Source organism: Vulpes vulpes, chromosome 10, assembly GCF_048418805.1.
Source record: "Vulpes vulpes isolate BD-2025 chromosome 10, VulVul3, whole genome shotgun sequence".
Taxonomy (NCBI): Eukaryota; Metazoa; Chordata; class Mammalia; order Carnivora; family Canidae; genus Vulpes; species Vulpes vulpes.
The window spans coordinates 29,677,727-29,702,611 of record NC_132789.1 but is presented as its reverse complement, the minus strand read 5'-3'; the positions used below and the strand labels follow the sequence as shown (position 1 = coordinate 29,702,611).

The window sequence follows — 24,885 nt, the reverse complement described above, 5'->3', positions numbered from 1 at the left end:
ATCAGATTTTTGTGACATGTGAAAATATATAAAATTTAAATTTCAGTGTCTATAAATAAGGCTTTATTAGAACACATCATTCTCATTTATATATTGCCTTTGGCTGCTTTTGTGCTACAATGGAGGAGCTGAATAGTTGCGACAGATTGGCCCATGAGCCTAAAACATTTACTCTCTGGCCCTTTATTGTTTGCTGAGCCCTTATCTAGACAGTGCTGCACTGTGGTCAGGGAGATAGGAGACAGATTGGAAGAGCACTCTGAAAGATGAAATGAGAGGGCTTCAAGAAGGAAGCTTATTCATAGGGTTTGATGGGGCAATGAGGACCAAATATACAAAGACACAACATGGAAGAGCCCCTCCACCCACTCTTTGAAAATGACTACGTAGGAGACAGAATTTGATTTAAAAAACTTCACATTTTATTTTACAGAATATGGTCACTTGTTGAGTTGAAGGCATGGAGCTTAAGAGCTATTCTGATACAGACTCTGAACAAAATGCCCCCCTGCCGCTCCGAGCACTTTTGATGACTGGCTCATCATTCTGTACACAAGACATTTCATTATCAGAGCTGAAGATGCTAACAACAGTGATAACTTACAAATTCTGAGAAAAGGCCTATATAGGCAAAGTGTAAGAGTTTTTTTTTTTTTTTTTACTAAATTGGTGTAGTGCACCCTTAAAATTACATATTCACAAACAGAAGTTAGAGAAAGATAAATTAAAATACACTTAAGAATTTTTTTTTCTTGCCACCTGAGTTAAATTCAGGGCTCCTTTCCTTCAGAATGCAAAAAAGACAATGTTAACTCCACTGGTGTAAGGTTACAGATCACTAGATGTGAGAATGTTTCCTCTGAAAGAGAATGCACTTATTTTTAAGTTAGTAGCACGCTTCACATATAACCAACCTAAAGTTAGAAAAGCCACTTTTTGAAGGCACAGTTTGTTTCCAGCTCAACTGTGGAAATAAAAGCCTGTCTTATAGACCCCATCTGGCAAGAAGGGTGAATTCACTCCGGCCCATGCATCTCTGAGTGTCTCCATGAGATAGATGTGTCTAGTCTAGAGGATAGAATGTTTTTTGATCATAATCATCATGTGCAGATTCTGGAAGCTCCGGGTTTCTCTTTGTTCTCTGAAAATGCAAGCAACTTTGCTTTATAAGGTAGAATCAACCACTGGTCCTTCATGAGCCAGAGGGCAAGGGGGAAGACCCAGCAGAAAGGAGCTCCCAGTGCGTAGCTTGGAGACAGTTCCCTGGTCAGGGCCTTAGTGTAAGAGGGTCTAAACAAGAGTGAATATACACGTGTAAAGTGTCAGAAGACACATTTCTAGAAAAGTGGCTGTGCTTTCTTCCTATATGCTTGGAGGGGGAAGAAAAAAAGGGGCAACTGGCTTCAATGCTCTTAACAAAAGACAGGGAAAGGGTATAATATTCCACGCCACTTTGCTTCAAGTCAGTGAAATCACTAATCTCATTACGCAAAAGGAAGGCTGGGGAAAAGAATATCTGGCAGTGGCCTTTACATGTATAATTTGTTTGAAAAAAAAAATAAGCTTGCATCTGAGGTATAATGACTAATCTCCATGAATCTCTCTGCCTGATGATGACGAACAGAAACAGCCATCATGACATACGTGGAAGGTGTTAGGAAAAAAAAAATGAAACAATTAGGAGTGGAAATGTACACACAGGCTGCTCTGCATTCTGGCTTCATGCTTGTCAGCAGCCTTTTTTGCTAAAAGCCCTCCGAACTCATTTTGTTTGGGCTAGGTAGGTGTTTAAAACTTTTCCTTTTACCATTTATCAAGAGAATAATCACGATGAGCTCATCTGATAAATGCCTAATTTGACTACCTCTAATCGTATTCTCACATACTGGGATATTCATAATGACATTGATCAGATTCCATGAGTTGGCTGGAACATGACAGAAGGTTGTATCTGCTGATGGAAGCTGTCAAGTGTTTTTAGGAATGCCATGCAGCATGGAATGGAACTACTACAAATGAATTGCTACAAAAATATGGATGCACTGTTGGAGCACTGCAGAGATTTCTTTTCCTTCAGGGGGCTTTCTTTATAGGCTACAGAACCAAAGTGGTGAAGGTTACATAGACAGCACCATGTGTTGAGGTGAAACACACTTGTTTTAAATTTTCTGACCTAACCTATTAAAATCAGCGCCTTTCACGGTCTTCAAAATATTTCAATTAATTTGCTTTTTTAAAAAGACAAAGGTCTTGCGGCTTCAATTACTCTGCTGGAGGTACCAACACAAAGGCGCTAATCTCATTACAGAAATCAATTTTAATGAATGTCACTTTACAAAGAAAGAATCACTTAAAAGCATTAATTAAAATTGATTTCTGTAATGAGATTAATGTTTTTGTGTAGAACAAGCTAGGCTAGTTAAAATGATAATGTCTAGGCTTTTATTTTTAAAGCTAAGTTGTTCTAGACAAGTCTGCATCATTTGTGGCACTCCAGTCCTCCAACTGGATGGCGGAGAACCAAGAGCTGAGTCAAGTCATGTTGCAAGAGGTCAAGAGGAATGGGTGGGAATCCTAGATGGGCCAGGAGACCCCAGGCGTTGAATACACTGCCATCCCTGAGGCTGGGTCAGGTGCTCCCCAGAGGGGAGGAGCACACAGTAAGCACTGTATGATGCTCCATTCTCACAAACTGTAGAGGGCCCCCAACTGGCCAGCTGGGCAGCCTTGAGACAATGGTGCATCTGTCCCTAACCTCAGTCAGTGACTTAGAGGTGAGAGTGCACAGGGAAGCAGGGCTCACCCAATTCCCTGTGCATCTCCAGGCATCACGGTGAGTGGTGCTGATCTGAACCCTTTCTACTAAAATGCATGCCAAGGATGGAGGCCAGGAGGGAAGAGGTGACATCTGTCAACCAAATAGCAAATGCTGGCACTTTCCATTTCTGAACATTGATCCTTTTCTGGGGTTTGAGAGAATCGCAATGTGCTCAATGTGTGTATGTGTGTTGGGGTGGGGGTGGGAGAATGGTGACTGGTAAGCCAAGATGTGGGAAGGAACACCCTCACAAACACCACCACAGAGATTGGTGGTTCCAGGATTGAAATTCTGCCCATGTCTTTCCATATGCTCGTTAAAGTGAGAAATGCAACTGTTCTTCTGGTGTCAGCAAGGTCATCGAAGGCCCAAAATACTCAGGGCCAGGCTGTCGTGCTCAGATTAAGACTCTAAGCATTCAGTTCAGACAATGGAGAGGTGAGGGCTCTAAAAAAAGTAGGATACACATTTCTCATCATGACATCTCCTAGGATTCAACTCGCTCTATAATTATAACATTTGCAAACACATATTACGTTACACACTAAAACAACAGAAATTAAATTTTGGGAAGTTTAACAGGAGATCTTTTGGCTCGTTTCATCACAATGGGGTGGAGAGCCTTCTCGGTGTTTAAAGTTGCCTAACTTTTCTTTCTGTGCTTTTTATATTGACATCTAACTTGTCCACTTTGGTTGTGAGGCGGTCAAGAATGTCATCTTGCTCCTCAATTTCCGTCTGCATCCCCAGGGCTATGTCCTTCAGCCGGCCTAGTCCCACGGATAGCTCATCTGTGGGAGAGGGAAAGGACATACAGGGCTGAGCGAAGTCACAGCAGCAGGGGCCTCTGCTTGTTCCGTGCCCGGTGCTCCGCAACATGCACATCACTGAGTGCTCTTTCTCAAAAGACAAGGAGAACTCTAGGGCTTTGGTTACGTTTTCCAAAATATGTGCAAGTAAAAAGCAAACCAGCTGACTCCACATAAAGTAATATGTGCTTAATGAAAAAGCCCCTTTCCCCCTAGATGTCTGCCCTGGATCATCACTATTCATACAATGATGTTTGTCCTTCTAGTGCTTTAAAAAATACATATAGATCTACATCATGTTTTGGGTGCCTCTGAACGTTCTAGTAGGTGGAGGCACATTGCAAGATCAGTTAGTACCTGAGAAAGAGAGAAGTACGGAGAGGCTTGGAAAACACACTCCCTTCCCAGACCCCACAGTGAGTATCCGGAAGAAGTATGCAGGTAACCAACAGCCAGACCTGCTGCCTTGCTCTTCAGGAGCAAAAACCTCATGTCAGTGGGTAGAACTCAACAGTGCTCCGCTTTCTTCCATCTCCAGCCCCCTAAAGCTGGATCAAGCACAGATTCAGAGTAACAAGTATGAGAATACCTATTTGGAAACACATCTGGGAGACAGACCTGGAAGCCCCTGCACCTGGTTCCTCCTGCCCCAAGCTCCCACCTTGGAGAAGGCCACATCCCACCCCCTCTTCCACTCTGCAGGTGGCATGAGAAATAGGTGCTTTGTCCCTACCTTGCCACCCGGGGCCCTCTCCCAGAAAATACATGAACTACAGATGGTTCCACTCGACCCAAATGCTGTGAGATCCTGTCACCTATGTTATGATAATTCACATTTTCCTACATCAATTCATTCATTGCTACCACTTCTCAGATCCATGCACACAACAATGCTGCGAATGTCCTGGGATATGACACAACCTGAATCTGGCTGGCACCATTTCCTTTGCCCACTTGGTGGCTAGCTGGGTATGGAGATGCCTGTAGTCCAGGGTCCCCATGTCAAAAGGAACTAAGGGCTAAAGGTGCTGGGTCCCTTTAGTAATGCCCTCTGGGGCAAGCCCCAGGGGACAGTGGGGCACAGACTTTTGGCAAAGTTTCAGCCCTAGCGATAGGTTACATCATTCCTGCTGATATTCAAGTTCAAACATGAGGGGTGAGAGTTCCACTTCTTTGCAGGACAAGTGCGGGCTGGGGAGAAACCCAGGTCAGTCCCACTGGGTCTGAGTTCAAAATCCGGGCCCTCTTCTGATCTGTGCTCCCAGATCACAGCTGAGGGAGACTGCCTTTGAGAGGAAGGCCACTGGGGAGCAGCCCTGCCACAACTAGCCACTCTGGTGCCAGGTCCCTTCCAAGCTCATTCTAGTTCCCTTGGTTGGCTTTCCCACTCTTTGTTTTTTGTTTTTTTTTTTTTTTGAATTTTTATTTACTTATGATAGTCACAGAGAGCGAGAAAGGAGGGAGAAGCAGGCTCCATGCACTGGGAGCCCGACGTGGGACTCGATCCCGGGTCTCCAGGATCGCGCCCTGGGCCAAAGGCAGGCGCCAAACCGCTGCGCCACCCAGGGATCCCTTTCCCACTCTTTGTAATAAGTATTTTCCCTTTGTTTCAAAAAGTGTTAAAAGTCAATGATCACATCCATTTTTAAAGAAGAATAACACCTGTAAGGACATGATTGGTCTTAGACTATGTGGAGGGAGTACCAAGCAGAGGTGACATAAAGAGAACCAGAGTCAATGGAGGGAAGAGACATGCTGCAGGCACTCTGGGGTCCCCTCATTGGGCTGAGCCAACTGCAGAGGTGAGTCTTGACTTAACTGATTCGGTCAGTTCTCAGGCTTCATGACAGTGCGTGCGCGCGCACGTGTGTGTATGTGTACCTATGTATGTACTTGTACGCAGTGGGAGTGGGGTGCATGCCCACAGCTGCCTTCTGCCCTCTTACTAGGTGCAGCAGGCCAAGAAAAAGCCAGAGGGAAGAGAGAAGGGGAGGTGCTTCATAAACCTTGTGAATTAAAGATAAAACATTAAGAAAGGTCAGAATACACAAATACTTGGCACTAACACCACAAATGTAAGCAGAATCAAGTCTGTTTTTTAAAAATTGTCTTCAGCTCTATGCTTCTTGAATTTATTAAAACCCCTGACCTTGCATTCCATGGAGAGTAAAATCTGTGAGGTCACCCCAGGCCTCAGGGAGTGTGCTGGCACTTGGGACAGCAAAGGACAAGCTATAGGTATACTGAGATTGATTAATTGATTGATTGATTTATATTTTAAATATTTTATTTATTCATAGAGAGAGAGGGGTGGGGGACAGAGACACAGGCAGAGGGAGAAGCAGGCTCCATACAGGAAGCCCGACGTGGGACTCGATCCCACGTCTCCAGGATCACACCCCAGGCTGCAGGCGGCGCTAAACCGCTGCGCCACTGGGGCTGCCCTACTTATTTATTTTTTTAAAGGTTTTATTTATTTATTCATGAGAGACACACAGAGAGAAATAGAGAGAGAGATAGAGAGAGAGGGAGAGGCAGAGACACAGGCAGAGGGAGAAGCAGGCTCCATGCAGGCAGCCCGATGTGGGACTCGATCCGATCATGTCCTGAGCCAAAGGCAAATGCTCAACCGTTAAGCCACCCAGGTGTCCGGATATACTGAGATTAAAAAAAAAAAAAAAAAAGTGTGATGGGTGCCGAGGTGGCTCAGTTGCCTAAGTGTCTGCCTTCGGCTCAGGTCATGATCCCAGGGTCCTGGAATCCAGCCCCACATTGGGCTCCCTGCTCAGTGGGGAGTCTGCTTCTCCTTCTCCCTCTGCCCCTCCCTCTACTCATGTGCTCTCCCTCAAGTAGATCCTTAAAAAAAAAAAAAAAAAAAAAAAAAGGTTTGATAAAGTAAAGCTACCAGACAGGGGAGCTGTGGCCTGAGGGAGACTTGCACTAGTCCCTCAGATAAAAGCAGGGGCTGGTAAGAAGGAAGGAACAGACCTGTGAAGGGCAGCCAGGCACAGCCCGTGTCAGCCGGCCCAATGGCCCCAGAGTGCCACCTCAGCCCTTCTTAGCATGCCACACTGCATCCTGCTGGGACCGGCCTGCCCGGACCGTAAATACCATGCCAACCACACCGCCTTAGCCTCCAGGGATGGCTGTCCTTACCTCTTCTCCCCACCTCAACTCCCTGAACTCTACACCCTTCCCTAGGTCTCCTTCCTCCCTCTCTTTCCAGCTGGCTCCAGTGACACCATTTGAGTGGGGAAACCTTCAGTGGGGAGCCTTTCAAGTCCCTTTGTAGGTGTCTCTGGAGTGGTCATACCCCAGCAGATGCCTCTTCTGTTGTAGGCCTTTGGCTCTGAAGGGCAGAGTCCAGAGGACCCAATAAAAGAGTGGCTGCCTGGGGCTTCCCTGGGCTCTGAAGGCAAAGGGCAGGTGGAGTTTGGGGTGGAAGCCTGCCTGGGTGTGCAGGGTGTGGAGATGGGCCCTCTCCCCCACTGCCAGTAGGCACTGGCCAAGCAGATCTAGTGCTGACATGCACACTAAGGGCAGCGGTGGTGAGCTGTGGGGTTGGCAAATGACAGTTCCTTTTTTCACTCCTGCTGATATCTATTCCCTCCAATAGATGTTTCATTTCTATGGAGATCTCTTTTAACGTTCAGAAGGAGAATTCTTTTCTCTGACAGTGTAATTCCATTTCTAGTACCGTGGCTATAGAATGCCACCAAAGATCCGCTCACAGGAGTGCGAGGGGGTTCTGCGCAATAGCAAACAATGGGAATAACCTAAGTGTCCAGGAGCTGGGGGTGGGACTGCTAAAGCGGTGCTTTGCAAAGCAATTTTAAGAAAAGAAGTTTAGGGAAGTGTTCCAAATATAGATAAAAACGCAGGATACAGAGGGCACCTGGCTGACTCAGTTGGTTGGACATCTGCCTTTAGCTCGGGTCATGATCTTGGGATCCTGGGATTGAGTCCTGCATTGGGCTCCCTGCTGTGGGAGGTGGGGGGGGAGTCTGCTTATCCTTCCCCCTCTGCTCCTCCCCCTGCTTGCTCTCTTTCTCAAATAAATAAATAAAATCTTAAAAAAAAAAAAGCAGGTTACAGAAGTATACACACTGAATGACACTGTACGTCCACATGTGCACAGATACATGCGCAAAACAGAAGGAATGACACCAAATCAGTGGCCACTGCTGGATAATAGGATTCTAGGTGTTTATTTCCTCATAGCATTTACCTAACTTCATAATTTTCTATAATAAATCTACGTACTCAGAAACAAAAGCTAAATGTTGTTAGAGAATATGGACGTGCCTCATGTGCTGTCATGCTAACCCCTGAGGGCTGCTGGAATGGCCACTGGTCTGGGTGACCCAGGGAAGGGGCCCTCAGTGTCCCTCCTGCACGGGAGAGGAGGCGGCAGCTTGCGCCCAGACGCTCAGAGTGCATCGTCATGGGCCTCAGTGTTGTCTCCAGCTACATACCTTTAGGGCAGGGCAAAATTTTACTTTGGGTCTCAACCACTTTGCCATCTCCCAACAGGAGTGAGACACTGACAGGGACCTAGGTAACCATGGGGGAGGTTCCTGTTCGAGGGGTGGAGGTCAGAGGCAGCACGTCCGAGACGCCACCTAGAATGAACTCATGGAAACCGCTCAGAAACCTGCTCCTACTGCCCACACACACTCCTCCACTCGAACTTCAAGTAACTGGCTTCTCTTCCACTGTTCAAAAATTAATCATAGAGCGCTGGCCTACTAGGCCAGGGTATAGCGCTGACAACACAGAAATAGTCGTGTTCCCTGGAATTTACAGTGTGGTCAGAAGACACCTGTGGTCAGTCCAGCAGGTACAGGACTACAACACGGTGCAGTGTGTAAAGCCAGGCCTGCAGCGTGAGGAGCCAGCCTTTAAGCAGTGGAGAGGAAGGACACTCTGGGCAGACATACACAGAGGCGGGAAAGCACTCGGAGCCACAAGTGATGGGACTAGGAGGGGTGGAGAGGCAGGTGGGGCCGGGGGCCAGTAAGGGACCTGGAATCCCTTGTGTCTGCTGCAGTGGCCTTGTGACGGCCAGCTCCTACTGGGTCAGGTGGTTCCCTGTGGCATGTATGGGGCTGCTTATCTAACCCTCTCCCCAATCCTCAGAGGCAGGTTCTGGTTCTGTGCCCCACTGACAGACAATGATGAAGGGGGCTCTCACTGTGGCACTGTGCAGCCCCTCGGGGACTCCTGGTCCCTGCTGCTATCACAGCCCAGATGAGAGGTAGGGATGGACGGAAGTGGATAAAATCCAGAGAGAAGGGGGAGACGGGCATGGTCATATTGGATTTGACACATGGGAAGGGAGAGGCAGACACCACATTTTGATCCCAAGAAACTGCTGGCTACTGGTGTCCTGGCTGGGCCCGGCACGAGCTGTCTGGAAGACAAGTGTCCTGAGTAAGTGACCTGCGGAGGCTGGTGTAGCTTCAGTCTTACCTAAATTACTGTCGATCTTCTGGTGATAGGCTCGAAGGTGGGGGTTCTTCGGGTAAGCCTCGGTACTCGTGGCAGAACCGGTGCCTCCAGAGAAAGAGTCTGAGTTTGGAAAGAAACACCAGGAGGTGGTTAACTCATGTCTCTTGAATGCTGCTTCACAAAATTAATCTTTTTTTTTTTTTAATTTTTATTTATTTATGATAGTCACAGAGAGAGAGAGAGAGGCAGAGACACAGGCAGAGGGAGAAGCAGGCTCCATGCACCGGGAGCCCGACGTGGGATTCGATCCCGGGTCTCCAGGATCGCGCCCTGGGCCCAAGGCAGGCGCCAAACCACTGCGCCACCCAGGGATCCCTACAAAATTAATCTTAATCTGGAAAATGGGGCTGGGGGGGCGGGGAGGTGGGAAATGAGGCAGTTAGTTAGAAGGCCATCCGAGGATGGATGATGTGTGGGAGGGAGGCACCTGGGCAGGCTTCTGGGGGAGGGAGGGGAGATCAAACACCCTCTGCCTACGGGTCAGCTGGCCAGCCCGTGGACATGAGCTGAGGGAACAGAGACTCATATGCTGACCATACGGCAGTGAACCTACAACAAGGCACAGCTACATGGGGTTGTGGACAGAGTCTACAGGGCCAGGGTTAAAAATCAAAATAGCGGGCAGCCCAGGTGGCTCAGCAGTTTAGTGCTGCCTTCAGCCCAGGGTCTGATCCTGGAGACCCAGGATTGTGTCCCGCGTCAGGCTCCTTGCATGGAGCCTGCTTCTCCCTCTGCTTGTGTCTCTGCCTATCTCATGAATACATAAAATCTTAAAAAAAAAAAAAAAATTGCTACGTTGTGGACACGGAATTGCAGATGACTTTCTCTCCTTCTGGAAATGTACTTCTGTGTCTTTTTGCTTCAGATACAACAAGCAAGGAAAGAAGAAATGCTAAATAATGCACATTTACCCCAAATCTTCCTGGGGCCGCAGTTTCTCAACACACCCAAAAAAACCCTGTTATCCTGGTTTCTATCTTTTGGAGGAATGTCTCTTTCCAGACGTGGTGTATTTTCCCCAGTACAACCTGCTGAAGCCATTCCACACACACAGCATCAATTTTTCAGTTGACATGCTGTGCCAATTAAAACTCCCTTTGATTCCTTAAAATCGTGTCTTTTGGGTGGAACAGGCCTCTTCCTCTACTTCTTTAGGCTGTGCTTAGCTCGGACTCTCTGTGGGCCCTACATATTTTAGTCTTCTGTCATTTCCTCCCATGGCTTTTGCCTTTCCAGACTGAACTTCGGGGATCTCCACCTTTCCTGACCCCTGGCTCTTCCTCCATCAGGCCTCTCCTTAGCTGTGGCAACGAGAGCGGCAGGTCCCCGAGCATCCAGGGTGCATCCTGCCTTCCCCAAAGGAAGTGCAGGAAGCATTCGGTTTCTGGCACCATCGAACGTGCCTGGCCTTCTAGGGGTCTGTGGGGATTTCCAGGAGGCCTAAATTCCTTTCCAGATAAGAGGTGTTTCTGGGCCTATAATTTGGTAACAAGAGGATGACAGGACATCACACATGATTGACCTTGCACACCTTGTTCATGCTGCTGCTTCTCTGGCCACTCGTACTTCCGGGCTACATGAGTCCCCCACTGCTGTGTAGCAGTTACCACAGCCTTATCCTTCTGTTCCAGGGCTCAGGAGTCCAGGATGGGTTGCACCAGGCTACAGTGGAGATGTCAACAGGGCCGTGTTCTTCGCTTTTGGGGACAATCTGATTCCTAGCCTTTTCCAGCATTCCTCTGTAGGTGGTCCCTGCTTGCATTTTCCAAGCCAGGAATGGAGCATCTTCCAATTTTTGACCACCTTTCCTCTGCCTCCCTCTTTACTTATAAAGGGGCCTTTTTTTAAAAAAAATATTTTATTTATTTATTCATGAGAGACAGAGAGAGAGAGAAAGGCAGAGGCAGAAGCAGGCTCCACGCAGGGAGCCTGATGTGGGACTCGATCCCGAGTCTCCAAGATCACGCCCTGTGCTGAAGGCGATGCTAAACTGCTGAGCCACCCAGGCTGCCCAATAAAGGGGCCTTTGTGATTACTTGGCTGGTTAACTCAGGATAATTTCCCCATCTCAAGCTCGGCTGATTAGCAACCAATATATTCACTGGGTCTGGGGATTAGGACATGGTCATTTTGGGGAGGCTATTCCCGTTCCCACAGAGGTTTTCTTGCAGTTGTCTTTTCACTGCTGCAAGAGTTCAGACCTACAGGGGGCAGGAATTTTCAATGAAACACAGGCCAATTTTTTATTCCACCCTCCACGGGGTGAGGGATGAATCATTCTGTAACACACACTTCCAGCTCCCGGGGAGTGACACTAGGTCCGTAACATCCTTTACCCATGACAGCAGCTGGAGTCCCTGCTGCCCCCCCAACCATCCTAGGGCCAACACCAAATCCAGAGTCTCCTCTACAGAATCCAAGTGTGGTCACGCACAGGTCCCCACTGACCTGAGTCATTCAGCTTCCTGAGGTTTGGGTGGCTGGCCTGGTATTGTGCCTCCTGTGCTTTACTGGTACTTATGGCTTCTTTCAATCTTCGGATGAAAGTTGAGAAAAGAGAAAAGTTAGAAAGAGAAAATACCTATGACAGCGTGGTCTTTTAAGCAATGTGTCCTTTGACCAAAGCAGGAATATTCATCAACAGCTCCTGGGAGTCCCACCTGCAGCACAGTAAACATCTGAGACACCTGCTTTAGAAGAGCAGCATCTGGTTAGGTGGCCCTTTTTCAGGAAAATGAGAATACCAGGACCAAGGAGAAGAGAAGGATGTGAAAGGACCAAATGGATACTTTAGACTAGGGGTCAGTAAACCATGACCCATCAGCCAAATCCAGCCCACCAACTGATTTTGTACAGCCACAAGCAGAGAGCAGCCTCTACAGGTGACCACTGGCAATTGACTGGATGATAGGGAACACTGTGAACCTCTGGTAAAAATTTTATTCTTCTTATTAGTAGACCTAGTTATAAAAAATTGTACTCAATTATTACTAGTTTCATTTTTTAAATGTCATTAAAAAATTTGTTTTTCTTGTTACCTAAGTCCCTCCCTACAAAATACCTTTGATTTTGCTTCTGGGCATGCAAAGCTTAGTCTGTCCATTCCTCCTAGAGACAGGGACTTCTCTAGGTAACTCAGAGATCCTTAGTTCACACTCCATGAATCCCTGCAGGCATGGCAGGGGCTCCCTGTCCCCTGAAGCTGGGCCTCCTGCGCAATCTGCTCTTCTCCACCTTGCTGACCATCAGCAGCCAAGCTGGAAACCAATCATTTCCCATTTATGCCCTCTCTCTGCAGCTCCACTCCAAGCAAGCTATGCAAATGTCCTCTCAGTCTTCCCACAGATCCCCAAAATCCAGCCCCTCATTCTGCCTCACCTCTTTATCCTTACATAGATGAGCCCCTGCCTTTCCAATTCTTACCTAAAGCTTCCAGGCATCTTTCTAACATACCCTGCATGAACCTCTCCCATTACAGTCTTTATTTACTTCTTTATTTTTTGAATGTTTATTTTAGAGAGAGACAAAGAATGAATGTGCACATGCATGAGTACAAGTGAGGGGAGGAGGAGAGTAAGAGAATCCTCAAGCAGATGCCCTACTGAATGTGGAACCTGATGCAGGAGCAGATCCCATAGCCCATGAGATCATGACCTGAGCCAAAAACCAAGAGTCAGAGGCTCAAGAAATGTCTGAGCTACCTAGGAGCCCCACTCTGGTTAAAGTCTTTTAATGGCTCCCCACTGGCACAAGCCTGGACTCCAACAGGCTAGAGGCACAGTAGGCCTTCAGTGCTCCAGCAATCCAGACCTCCTGAAATCTGACAATTTCATTACTCAGAAGCAGTGACTGAAGTCTAGATGACACAGCTGGTTTCTCTGAGCACAACTGTGAGCCCCAATTGTTGCCAGGTCAGTGTAAGTCGGAGATGCTTGCAGGCGAGCCCACCCAGCCCACACCCCAAGACGGCTTTTATCCTTTGTGCTCACACATACACAGTAGTAACACTTAAATGACAGAAATCTGGCTTCTTTGTAAAAAAGAGTCAATTCTAGGGATAGTGACAGAAGTGGTCAAGAAAGAGAAGGGGAAGAGTGGTGGCTCTTGGTCAGAGTTAACCACATCTTGAGTTAAGTCAGAGAGTTTCAAATTAGGGAGTGGTTAAATCTCTGATCTGAATGGACTTCTCCATGAGCTTTATTTTTTTATTTTTTAAGATTTATTTATTTATTTATTCATGACAGGCACACAGAGAGAGAGAGGCAGAGAGACAGGAAGAGGGAGAAGCAGGCTCCACTCAAGGGAGCCAGATGCGGGACTCGATCCCGGGTCCCGAGGATCAGACCCCGGGCCGAAGGCGGTGCTAAACCGCTGTGCTACAGGGGCTGCTCTCTCCATGAGCTTTAAATAGAAATGGGAAGCAGCAGCTTACGAAGCTTTGCCAGCAGGACCAAAAATGGCTTACCAAGAAACAAGTAAAACCTTAGAGAAGGCCAAAGGGTTTGTGTAATGAGGATACACAGAGGAAACATATGACTTGACAAAAGTCTGATTAGGTGGACTTATTTTAAAAGCTTTTATGTCAAAATATCTTTGTATTTATGGAGTACAGACTTTGAAAGGATCACAAAGACTTAACTTTTTTTTTTAATCAAAGCAATTACACATTGTAGTGATTTTTGTGAAGGTAGGGATTTAGGGCCTTACAGATACCTTTGCCGGCCTCAATGTCGAGAGCCCGCTGAGCTCCCACTCCAGAAGCAGCCATTGCCTTCATGTGTCACAGCTTCTGTGCTGTGGCTGCTGTGCACCTGCCACCTTCCCCTCCTTCAACCGGCAGGCTTCCATACAACCGTGACTCCATGAAAAAGGTTGGTGCCTCAGTTCCCAGGGCCAAGCCCCTCTCCTCTGGGCCTCTGCTGCCTCTCTGCTGACCATCTGCCTCCCCTATACCTTCCCAAAGACTGGTCTCTCTCCTGTGGCTTTGCCTCCTAGTACAGGCATGAGCCTATCCAGCATGGGTGCTTGGGACGCACGCAAGGCCACTGGAGCAGCCTCTCCTACAAAGCCACAGGGATCCCTTCGATGTACCTTTCGGGAGCAGTTGAACTAGTGTGTTGCTTCATTTAAAAGTTTTCCTTTCCTGCATTCACTCAGTGATGGCAAGAACACTCCAGCTGACTGGTGCTGATCTCTGGGCAGAAGGCTAGATGGGGCACATGACATCAGGCACCTAGAGGCCCACCACACTGAAGTTAGTCTAGCTGCTTTACTACTGGGATACTTTCGCCAGGAAGGCCTTGAGTTTTTAAGACGCTCCCCCCAAAAAGTAAGTTGCCCTGGAAGCTCCAGGACTCGAAAGGCTTTTATAGCATGGCCAGGGTTGGTGGGTGGGTGCAGGGGTGGGACATGAGCCCCAAGAAGCCCTAGGGAAGTGGCAAGTAGGATACAGGAAAGCGCCAATCACAAATTTATCAGTTTCCCACTTCTCGAAGGGCCGACTCTGCTACTGAGTTCATGTGATGCAAATGTCTTAATCCAAAGCCAACGGATGTCTAAACTTCCTCTGATAAGACATAAACTCAAAAAGGAGGACATAAAACATCCTTCTTATTCGTAAACTGCAAACCCAACCAAACAACAACAAAAAAAACATAAAATCCAAACAATTCTAGACACTCCCCCAGTTGGGGAAAAATGAGATATTTGAAATCAGGGTCAAGTTGGAAAATCAGGAATGGATGGTGATTATGACTGATCGTCAAAACAAATTGATCCTTTTGACCTTGGCTAGCGTAGCCACAGAAACAGGCTGTGGGCCCCCATCAACTGCCTGCTCCCCTATTTCAGTTTCCTCTCCATAAATTCCAAAGATCCACCTGCCTGGTCTTTCTGCTACACTCTCAGTTCCTTCATCTGCACATGGAGAAACATGTACTTGTTTCTCCCCAGTACAACTATGGGCTGGAAATAGTTTCCTCATTTTTTCCCGACCATACCCTATATCTTAATCTAGGTGGTGGCCACACAGGTAAACAGTCACCCATTTAGTAGAAGTGTCAACACACACTTAAGATGTGTGCACTTTACCGTATGTCACTTATGCACTTAAAAAAATTCGTCTTAAAAAAAAAAAAATTCGTCTTAAAAAATCGTTCCGTATTCCAGCTTTAAAAGATAAACACAGAGATGGGGCTATGAGATCTGTGGAATAACATTACCTCAGACGTTACTCTGGGGTAAATGGAAGTAGGCTATAAAACCAAATGAATACTGTGATTGCAGGTATGAAGACACTGAGTAAGGGAGGAAATGAAGTTGTGAGGTTTTGTGCTATGGTAAGTAAGCTATACATTTTCTATAATAAGGCCATATTGGTTTACAATAAAAAAAACAGATACAATGGGGGCATCTGGGTGGCTGGAGACCTGAGGTCGAGCCCTAGAGTAGGGAGCCTGTTTCTCCCTCTCTCCCCTGCTCATGCTCTCTTGTGATCTCTTTCTTGCTCAGATAAATAAAATTGTTAAAACAAACAAAAAAACAGACACAATGGCCTGAGATCTGAAACATAACCTATTTTAGCAGAAACCTGACTTTTTTATCTTTGTGTTGTTTTTTTTTTTTGTTTTTTGTTTTTTTGTTTTTTTTAAATTTTTATTTATTTATGATAGTCACAGAGAGAGAGAGAGGCAGAGACACAGGCAGAGGGAAAAGCAGGCTCCATGCACCGGAAGCCCGACGTGGGATTCGATCCCGGGTCTCCAGGATCGCGCCCCGGGCCAAAGGCAGGCGCCAAACTGCTGCGCCACCCAGGGATCCCGTGTGTTGTTTTTTTTTAAAAGATTTTATTTATTTATTCATGAGAGACCCAGAGAAAGAGAGACATAGGCAGAGGGAGAAGCAGGCTCCATGTAGGAAGCCTGATGTGGGACTCAATCCTGGGACCCTGGGACCATGCCCTGAGCCAAAGGCAGAGACACTCAACCGCTGAGCCACCTAGGCATCCCTCTTATTTTTGTACACATGATATTTAACTACCTGCCAAAATCACATGTATGATTTTATTATCTAATTGAAACTTTTGAGAATAATGTCTAATTTTTTTCATTTGTTTTTATTGAAGTTCAATTTGCCAACACATAGTATAACACCCAGTGCTCATCTCATCAAGTGCCCTCCTCAGTGCCCATCACCCAGTTACCCCAACCTCCCAACCACCTCCCCTTCACATCTACTTTTAAAATGAAAATTAATGGCCAGGCTGGACTAGACATGGAAATATTGGATATAAAGACTTTTTAAAGAATTTTTAAAATACTGTGAAGTGAGTCACATTTATCCTGATTCAGCTTTCTGAAATGAATATTCTTTCGAATGGCAATTACTGGAGCAGTAATTTACTGGAGACCTAATTTATTTAGACTGGATGTCCATCAAATGAACACCACCAGGAGCGCTGGAGAAATGTTTCTTTTTTCAAAATGTGTGAGGACAAATCCCTTCCGGTGAGTAACTTACTAAGATCTTGGATCCCTTCAAGGCATTAGAAGTGGGTTCAAAGTCTTAACCATTTGCACTAAAGCCCACTTTCGGCTACTTCATATCTGGATGGATAAGGATCCACTCACCTGCTGTTAGCCTGGGAGGCAAGGGTGCCATTCTGTTCGGGTTGCGTCTCTGCTGGTTTGGATTTGAAGTAATTGACAAACCCCCCAAACATGCTCTTAATGCTGTTAATGTGCTTCTGGCTGGTCTTCAAATCTTGATCCATCTTGTCCACCATCTTCTCCGTGCGTTCTAAGACACCTCTCTGACGGACGAGCTCCTGGGGAAAACGAGAGGTGACGGCATCACACCGTTTTATAATGTTCCCCTCTGCAGGGGACCACCCACAGCAGGTTTGTCATGAGGCCTCAGTGAGCACAGGTGGGGACACATACAGATACTGCCATCTGTGAGGGGAATGTTATCCTTTCTGATACCACATTCCTTTGTCCTGCCTCAATGGGCTTTCTTTCGTACTTGCTCCCGAGTTCCTTTTCCCTCCTGCCCACATGATGCTGGCTCACAGGACCATGTTAAGATGGATGACGCATACCTGTGGGGGTCAGAGCGCAGGCCTGGACTGGTGGCACATCCTCCAGCTCTCCCTCTTTTTTGCCCCCCCGTATAACTTATGGCCTTTGACCTGACACTGCCCCATGGACTATGGCTCTTATAGCCCCCTTTTCAAATATGGGATTTCCAGTGGGTCACTGGAGCTACCTGGCCCTGGTCACAACTTCAAGTTCTTTCACAAGCTAGGTTCTGGGTCCTTTCTGGGCCCTGTTAATATCTGATCTCAGCAGTTATGTTACCTGTGGCAGACTTCTCTCTTAATATCTTAAAACAGAATCATGAACAATTTTTGATTAAATGCTCCAAACAACTGAAGGATAAAAACAAAAAAATATACAATAGGTTTGTTACTTCTAAAAAGTGTCAGTAGAAAGCTTTTAGACCATTTAGGGACACAACGTGCAATCTGAGTTCTCAATAGTTACAGTAGGTGAAATTTTGAAATATAATGTACGGGCAGAAAAAAATCCATTGAATTTACTATTAAATTCTGTTAAACTTCTGTTGGAAATAAACTTAGAAAATGCTGAGCTTTACAGCTTTGAATGTTTAAATGTTTTTTCACTGGCCCATGAGACATGTCTGAAGAAACCATCAGGTTTTTTTAAACAAAAGGAAAAACCTTTCCTGCACTGTGTCATTCTTGCAAATGCCTGGACTGTGTCAAAACTTGCAAGAGCTCGTTTTTAGAAGAAAAAGAAAAAAAACCAAAGCTGCTAATTTATCTAGAGTTTCTCCTTCTTCCAACACTTCAGGTTTGTCATCTTCACGTCCATTCTGAGAAGTCTTTTCTGGAATAAGGAAGGCAAAGCTCTTAATTAGGATCAAAATGATGTTCTCCAGCACTTACATGTTTATTGAGTTGACACGCTGCCAGGGCCCTGGCATACCAGGAGGCAGGTCCGTGGCCTCCCCGGCAGCGAGGTCTCTCATGGTGGCTCATCTCACCAACCACTTGCCCTCTTGCTTTGGCTGCCTGCCCTCCATGTGGAGAGTGGCAGCAAGAACAGGTAGCTGACAAAACCTTCCCCAATTCACAGTGAGATCTTACTTTCTTTTGTTCACAAGTGACACAGTCTCTCACACTTGGGTCTGCATCCCCGTGCTGACTTGGTAAGGAAACCAAATGTCTGACTTAGATGTTAATATCGAAGTGAAGAGAAATCTGTGAGGGTGGCTTGTCCCCCGTGAGGCAGGAAGACCAGGGGAGTGAGTGCCATTCTGGTCTCTGGAAGTTTCTGTGAGCTGGAAGCTGGTATTCACTGGAGGTGATCTGCTGGTCAGGGGCCAGCAGAGGAGGAATTTCTGCTGAAATCCTTACCCTGAGGCAGAGGAAAGGACCAGGCTCCAAGTGTTTGTGACCTAGTTCTGACTAACGAGGAAGAAGGGCTTGGCAGAGCAAATACCAGGAGTGCCAGGACGGGAAGGACAAGCTGGGCAGACCCTGCACCAGTCATTACAAAGGCAGGCCTCAAACACTCCAGTCCTCAGGCATCCTCCTGTCCCCCAAGAGGGGGCCCCATGCCGTATTGTCATTGATCCCTGTGAAAATGGAGGTCATGGAGAGACGAGGGCAGCTATGAGGGGAGGAAGCTCCAGAGAGGACCTTCAGTGTAAAGGGCATGTGTGCAAAGCTCAGATGTTAGCATTACAGGGGATCCACCCTCCCCACCCCACCCCACCCCACCCCACCTTGAGCTCTAAAAGGAGAAAACCGTCAGGGAAAAGATCTGGTTGGGCCAGTGGTACTACGCTGAGTGACAGCACAGAGAGAGGGAGTGCCTAAATTCCCCTTCAGGGAACAACTGAAGACCCTGTGAGGGTAGACTCTGTTGTACATGAGGCAACCTCTGGCCAGACGGATTATGTCCCCTGGCCCTGTGAGAGTGTGAACCCATCAGGGAATCCCCACTGAGAGAAGACATGCACAGGAGAGATGTTGCAAGACATCCACCAAAAGATACTCCTCTGCCAGCCACTGTTCCAGGCGCCAGGGATTAGGGGTGAACTAACCAGCCCCAGAGCTCCGCCCCAACAGGGCTTACAGTCTCTCGGTGGAAGGCTCAGTCAGTCAAGTTTCATTTCACTTTTCATTTGTTGACAACACTGCTGGGAATTGAGTGGGGAAGGGAGAAAAGAAAGCTATCCCACATATATACGAGGGCCACTCTGCCAGGACAAGCCCCTTGCAGGAACTCTTTGCCAGGCTTAAGGGGGAGACAGGAAGGCCTTCCTGTCTCCCTGAAGGGGTGGAGTTGAAGGGGAAACTGAAAGCTGAGAAGTTAGAGAGGCAGAGGGTGGGTGTGGGGCAAGAGAATCCGGACAGAGGGAACAGCCCATGCATGCAGCAGCCCTGGGCCATGGGGCCAGCTGAGGGAACTGAGAGAGGCAGAGGAACATGAGCACCAGATGAGGGAGCATGCAGGAGGCCAGGCAAGGACCCAGCAGGTGTCATAGGGGACAGCAGTGACCACCAGATCCCAACTCCAATTCATAGTTGATACATCTCGGAAGTTCACTTGGGCCTGGTTGTATTCCCTGACCAGGTCAGGCCCCGAGATTCTGAAGAAAAATGTCAGTACTAAGGTTCCTGTACTGAACTCATAATTAAACTGAGATATTGAATAGTAAGTAGGCGGAGGTCAATCTGGAGGTGAAGGTCAAGTTGAACCTAGAAACTTGAGACTCCTCTCCATCGTGTCACTCCCGTTCCAGTGGAACACACACGCATAAGTGCTGGAGAGGACACATGAGCATGAAATATGCTCAAATTGAGGCTCTGTCTCACTGCAGTGGTATGGAGTGGATTCAAAAACATGAACTGAGGGGTGCCTGGTTGGCTCAGGTGGTTAAGTATCTGCCAGCAGCTCAGGTCCAGGGTCCCGGGATGGAGCCTTGCATTGGGCTCCCTGCTCCATAGGGAGTCTGCTACTCCTTCTCCCTCTGCCCCCTCCCTGCTTGTGCTCATGTGCACATGCTCTCTCGCTCTCTCTCAAATAAATTAATAAAATCTTAAAAACAAAAACAAAACACAAATGAAGTCTTAGGTTGTATGAAAAACCACCAAGGGCAAAGGCGGTGATGTTGGTGTTCTTTACTGCCTGTGTACAGGCTGACCTGGGGGTCACTAAGGACTAACTCAGTAAGCCTGGGCTGTGCATACCCTGCATGTTCCAAAGAAAAGCTTTGCCTGGCTCCTGGCCCTTATATTACCCTGATAAGAATATCTTTGTATACCTGAGTCCTTAGGCTAGTCCAGATAGTTTATGCTAACAATGTGATTTATGGTGGGGACCTTCAGCCACATGCTTGACCTCTGAAGAGGTGAAACACTAAGGTCTGCCAGTCGGGCAGGTGGTCAACTATGCCTACATGGTTGTGTGATGGCCTACCAAACACCATGCCTGCCCCAGTGACGTTACTGTGCCAGCCATTCAGGCCCTGGTCTAACATTTATTGCTGGACTCTCCTGAAATGAGATCCCAGGCTTCACAAAAACTATACAGGAGCATGCTCAGCTGCCAGAGGGGACAAGGAACAATCTGGGCAGGTGTGTCTCCATAGGCTTGCCCAAAGGTGCAAACAACCCAAATGCCTATCATTAAGAGACTTGCTACATACAGACAAGTCATCCATTCAATGGAATATGACATAGTCATAAAAATAACGACAAGAGGGATCCCTGGGTGGCGCAGCGGTTTGGCGCCTGCCTTTGGCCCAGGGCGCGATCCTGGAGACCCAGGATCGAATCCCACATCGGGCTCCCGGTGCATGGAGCCTGTTTCTCCCTCTGCCTATGTCTCTGCCTCTCTCTCTCTCTGTGTGACTATCATAAATAAATGAAAAATTAAAAAAAAAAATAACGACAAGAGTAGCATGTTATTATATATTACTAAGGAATAAACTCTGATCCTATTAAAAAATGTACAAACTAGAATACATAGAACATGTCTGCTCAATTTAAGATTAGAAAAAGGGCGGGGGGCAGCCCGGGTGGCTCAGTGGTTTAGTGCTTGCCTTTGGCCCAGGGCGTGATTCTGGAGACCCGGGATCAAGTCCCACATCGAGCTCTCTACATGGAGCCTGCATCTCTGCCTCTCTTTCTCTCTGTATCTCCCATGAATAAATAAAATCTTAAAAAAAAAAAAAAGAAAGAAAGAAAGAAAGAAAGAAAGAAAGAAAGAAAGAAAGAAAGAAAGAAAAAGGAAAGGACTATAGCTATCCATAGAATTACCTCCACTCGCCACTGAAGGAACTGATCATAACTGGCTGGTGCAGGAGCAAAGGGATGAGAGGAAACTTCAGACTCTCCTGTATGTTTTTCTTTCTTTCTTTTTTTAAAATTTTATTTATTCATGAGACACACACAGAGAGAGGTAGTCATAGACAGAAGGAGAAGCAGGCTTCTCACAGGGAACCCAAGTGGGACTCGATCCCGGGATCCTGATCTGAGCCAGAGGCAGATCCTCAACCACTGAGGCACGCAGGTGCCCCTCTCCTGTATGTATCACATTTAGAACTATGTGATTCGATAGTTCTTCACCAAAGCTAAACCTCAGGTAAGAGAAAGAATGAATAAATTACACTTGGAAGAGCTGAGTGGCCTGCAAGTCTCTCCATGTTCCGGACTGTGCTTACCAGGCTGTGCCCTAATTCTGTCCCCTGGCCGTCAGGACCGGTGGCTAGACTCCATGAAAAATAAACCTGGTCAGGTTTCCTGGGAGGAAGACAGCTCTCCTTCATCAGAAATGACTTAAGTAATTTTCCTACTTCTGCCAAGCTGGGACTGGATGATATCTTCCCAATCTAATATTTGTACGTGCCTAACCTTCTATAAGTACCTATCATGTTTTCACACAGCTCAGTGCCAGGTCTCTACGCTGGGAGGTTAGCAGGTGACTTGGGTCTGATGGGAGCCACACTGTACACTGAGTGTCAGGAAGAGCTCAGCAACCCCAGCCCTGTTCCCACCCCCATTCTGACTGGAATCAAAGACTGATTCAAAGGTACTCTGGAGGGGCAACCGGGTGGCTCAGTGGTTTAGCGCCACCTTCAGCCCAGGACCTGATCCTGGAGACCCGGGATTGAGTCCCACATCGGGCTCCCTGCATGGAGCCTGCTTTTCCCTCTGCCTGTGTCTCTGCCTCTCTCTCTCTCTCTCTGTGTGTGTGTGTGTGTCTCTCATGAATAAATAAATAAAATCTAAAAAAAAAAAAACAAAAACAAAGGTAGTCTGGAGAGTACAGAGTGGGGTGGGGAGGGGGTGCTGACCATCCCAGCCTCATGGGGCCTCTGATGATTGGGAACTGACTCAATCCCGGAAAAATTCAGTGTCACCATACTTATGACAGTGCCTGTCACCTGCCTAGTCATGATTATACCGTACTTCTCAGAGCAACACCAACTTGGCCCAGTCCAAGCCTCCCAGGCCTGAGCTGCTGCTCCACCGGTGTTCTCATCGTGCCCCTTGAACAGAGAGAAGGGCCTCTGGGTGCAACGTAGGGGGAGGGGAGTTGTCACCACAATCCATGTGAAACCACTCACTTTTATTATTTTTTTGACTCTCCTTCCCTCTGAGGGACAGACTTTCCCCTGACCACGAAAGGCTCCTAAACTGCCTCCTGTGTCCCTTCTTTGAACATATCCTGTGCATCACTTCCCCACTGGAGCCCAGGAACTCTGGTGGTGGGCCAGTGTCTTTGCACTGCTCCTCTCTGCCCTATGAACAACCTTCTTACCTTTCTTCCTTTCCCTTCTCCTCACTCCTGTCTAAATCTTAGCCTTAAAAGCCAGATTTGAGTTTATCCTAGGCCATGACACCCTACTTTGTATCATTCTGATTTCCCATTTCATTTGTTGTTTCTTTTTCTATGATTTTATTTATTTATTCATGAGAGAAACAGGGAAAGAGAAAGAGAAAGAGGCAGAGACACAGGCAGAGGGAGAAGCAGGCTCCCTGTGGGGAGCCCGATGTGGGACTCAATCCCAGGATCACACCCTGAGCCGAAGGCAGACGCTCAACCCCTGAGCCACTCAGAGGCGTCCCTGTTCTGTTTCCAGAGATGTCCCTTCAAACAGTTCTTCTTCTTCTTCTTTTTTTTTTTTTTCCTTCAAACAGTTCTTACTTGGCTTCCTTGGACCTGGGACGCCTCAAGTAACTCCTCTACTACTTACTTCCCCTAAGATCTTAGGCAATCCTCCCAAACCTTAATCAACACTTGCCATTCAGGAATCCAGTAGATATGAGCTCTAAGAACTACAGCTAAACTTCCTTAAGGAAGCCAAAGACAGGAAAATGGGCCAATGAGGGATACTGTAACAGGAGAGGTGCAGAAGGAAAATAGCCAAGAAAGTGGCAATGGGGAAAATGACCGAGGTGACTATTTGAGAAATTAATCCACATATTCAAACTGCCCAAGACTGGAAGTGATCAGGTCAGAATGAACTCTGCCAGAGAAAAGAGTTACAAAGAGGCCCATGGAAGAAAACAACACTTCAACTTCCACTAAGTTTCAAAGCTACAAATGCTGTAGATTACCGTTCGATAACCTACTATTACAATTTTAAGAACTTAAATAAAAATGCCCATACCAAACCATTTCATTAGTAGGCTGAGGAAAAAATGTGGTGCCTAAGAAAGAACCATTCTCACTCAGGGTCCCTGAAATCTCCCAGGGTGGAAAGACGAACTGACAAAGGTGAAGTGGAGAAATGGATAGTCACAGATCACACACTGTCTGGGACATCTCCCTTTGGATTTGGTTAAGTAAATGTAAGGCCCTAGCCTCGATCACGCTTGCGCTACGGCTTATTGAGCAGCTGCCCACAGACCTCATCACCTCTGCGGGTGAGGCGGATCAGTGGTCAGCGCTAGGGGAGGACCTAAGGCTCATCTGCTCCGACGCTTTCCACAGCAGCACCCACTCTGGGTCACTCGAGGAGGAATGGTGAAACCCCTGGATCTGGAATACTGCGCAGGCAATTATATGAAAGAACCTGACGCTCAATCTCTCTAGCCCGAGCTCTGCTGTAACTAAAAAAGATTACTGGGGGCAAACTGCCTCTTTGGAGTATTCAAGATACCCACCTCTTGGTACGACTAAAGTTCCTTGAGCGCGTGTGACAATTCAGACCGGCCGGGCCGCCCTGTTCTGCTGCAGACTCACCTCGGAAGACGCGACGCCGACCTTCTCGGACTCGTACATGAGGGACAGGGACCTCTCGGTGCTGGCGGCTGTGGCCTGGGCCACGCGCATCACCTCCTGCCGCAGATACTGCTGCCTGTCCGCGGGCGTGCAGGGCCCGTCGGCGACGTCGCGGTCGTCCTTCCACGGGGTCGGCCGGGCGCCCTCATCCTCCGCATCGTCGTCGAACGGGTTGTAGCTCTTGGGGTAGGCCGACATGGTGCCGGCGCTAGTCTCGGTCTGGGCAGGAGGAGGAGGTGCGTGGCCAAGGCGGGGAACGGCCTTTCTGGGCCCGCAGGGGTCCAGGCGGTCCTCCCGGGACCCTCGGGGAGCGCCCACAGCGCCGCAGCCCCGCGGTTCCGCCGCTCGCCGTCCAGCGCCTTGCGCCTCCGCCCCACCCGCCCAGGTCGCGGAGCGAACTCCTTCCGCCTGGCGTGCGCTGGAA

At 47.6% G+C, this 24,885-nt stretch overlaps 1 protein-coding gene across 1 annotated transcript; it reads right to left on the bottom strand.

Annotated features, from left to right (window-relative positions):
- Positions 1 to 399: 399 nt before the first annotated feature.
- On the bottom strand, positions 400 to 24,885 carry SNAP29 (synaptosome associated protein 29). The gene is made up of 5 exons (XM_025982667.2): positions 24,423 to 24,885; positions 16,767 to 16,963; positions 11,587 to 11,672; positions 9,100 to 9,198; positions 400 to 3,609 (listed from the first exon to the last, which is right to left on the bottom strand). The coding sequence occupies exons 1-5, from the start codon at positions 24,657 to 24,659 to the stop codon at positions 3,452 to 3,454; spliced, it is 777 nt and encodes a 258-aa protein (XP_025838452.1). The 5' UTR covers positions 24,660 to 24,885; the 3' UTR covers positions 400 to 3,451.

Bases quoted from the DNA above. Each gene is read 5' to 3' on its own strand.
- SNAP29 (XM_025982667.2), bottom strand. From the start codon at position 24,659: ATGTCGGCCTACCCCAAGAGCTACAACCCGTTCGACGACGATGCGGAG. The intron at 16,964-24,422 runs GTGAGTCTGCAG...CGTTTTCCCCAG, and splicing joins TCGGCGTCGCGTCTTCCGAG to GAGCTCGTCCGTCAGAGAGG. The intron at 3,610-9,099 runs GTAAGACTGAAG...CCTCTCCCACAG, and splicing joins GAAGATCGACAGTAATTTAG to ATGAGCTATCCGTGGGACTA.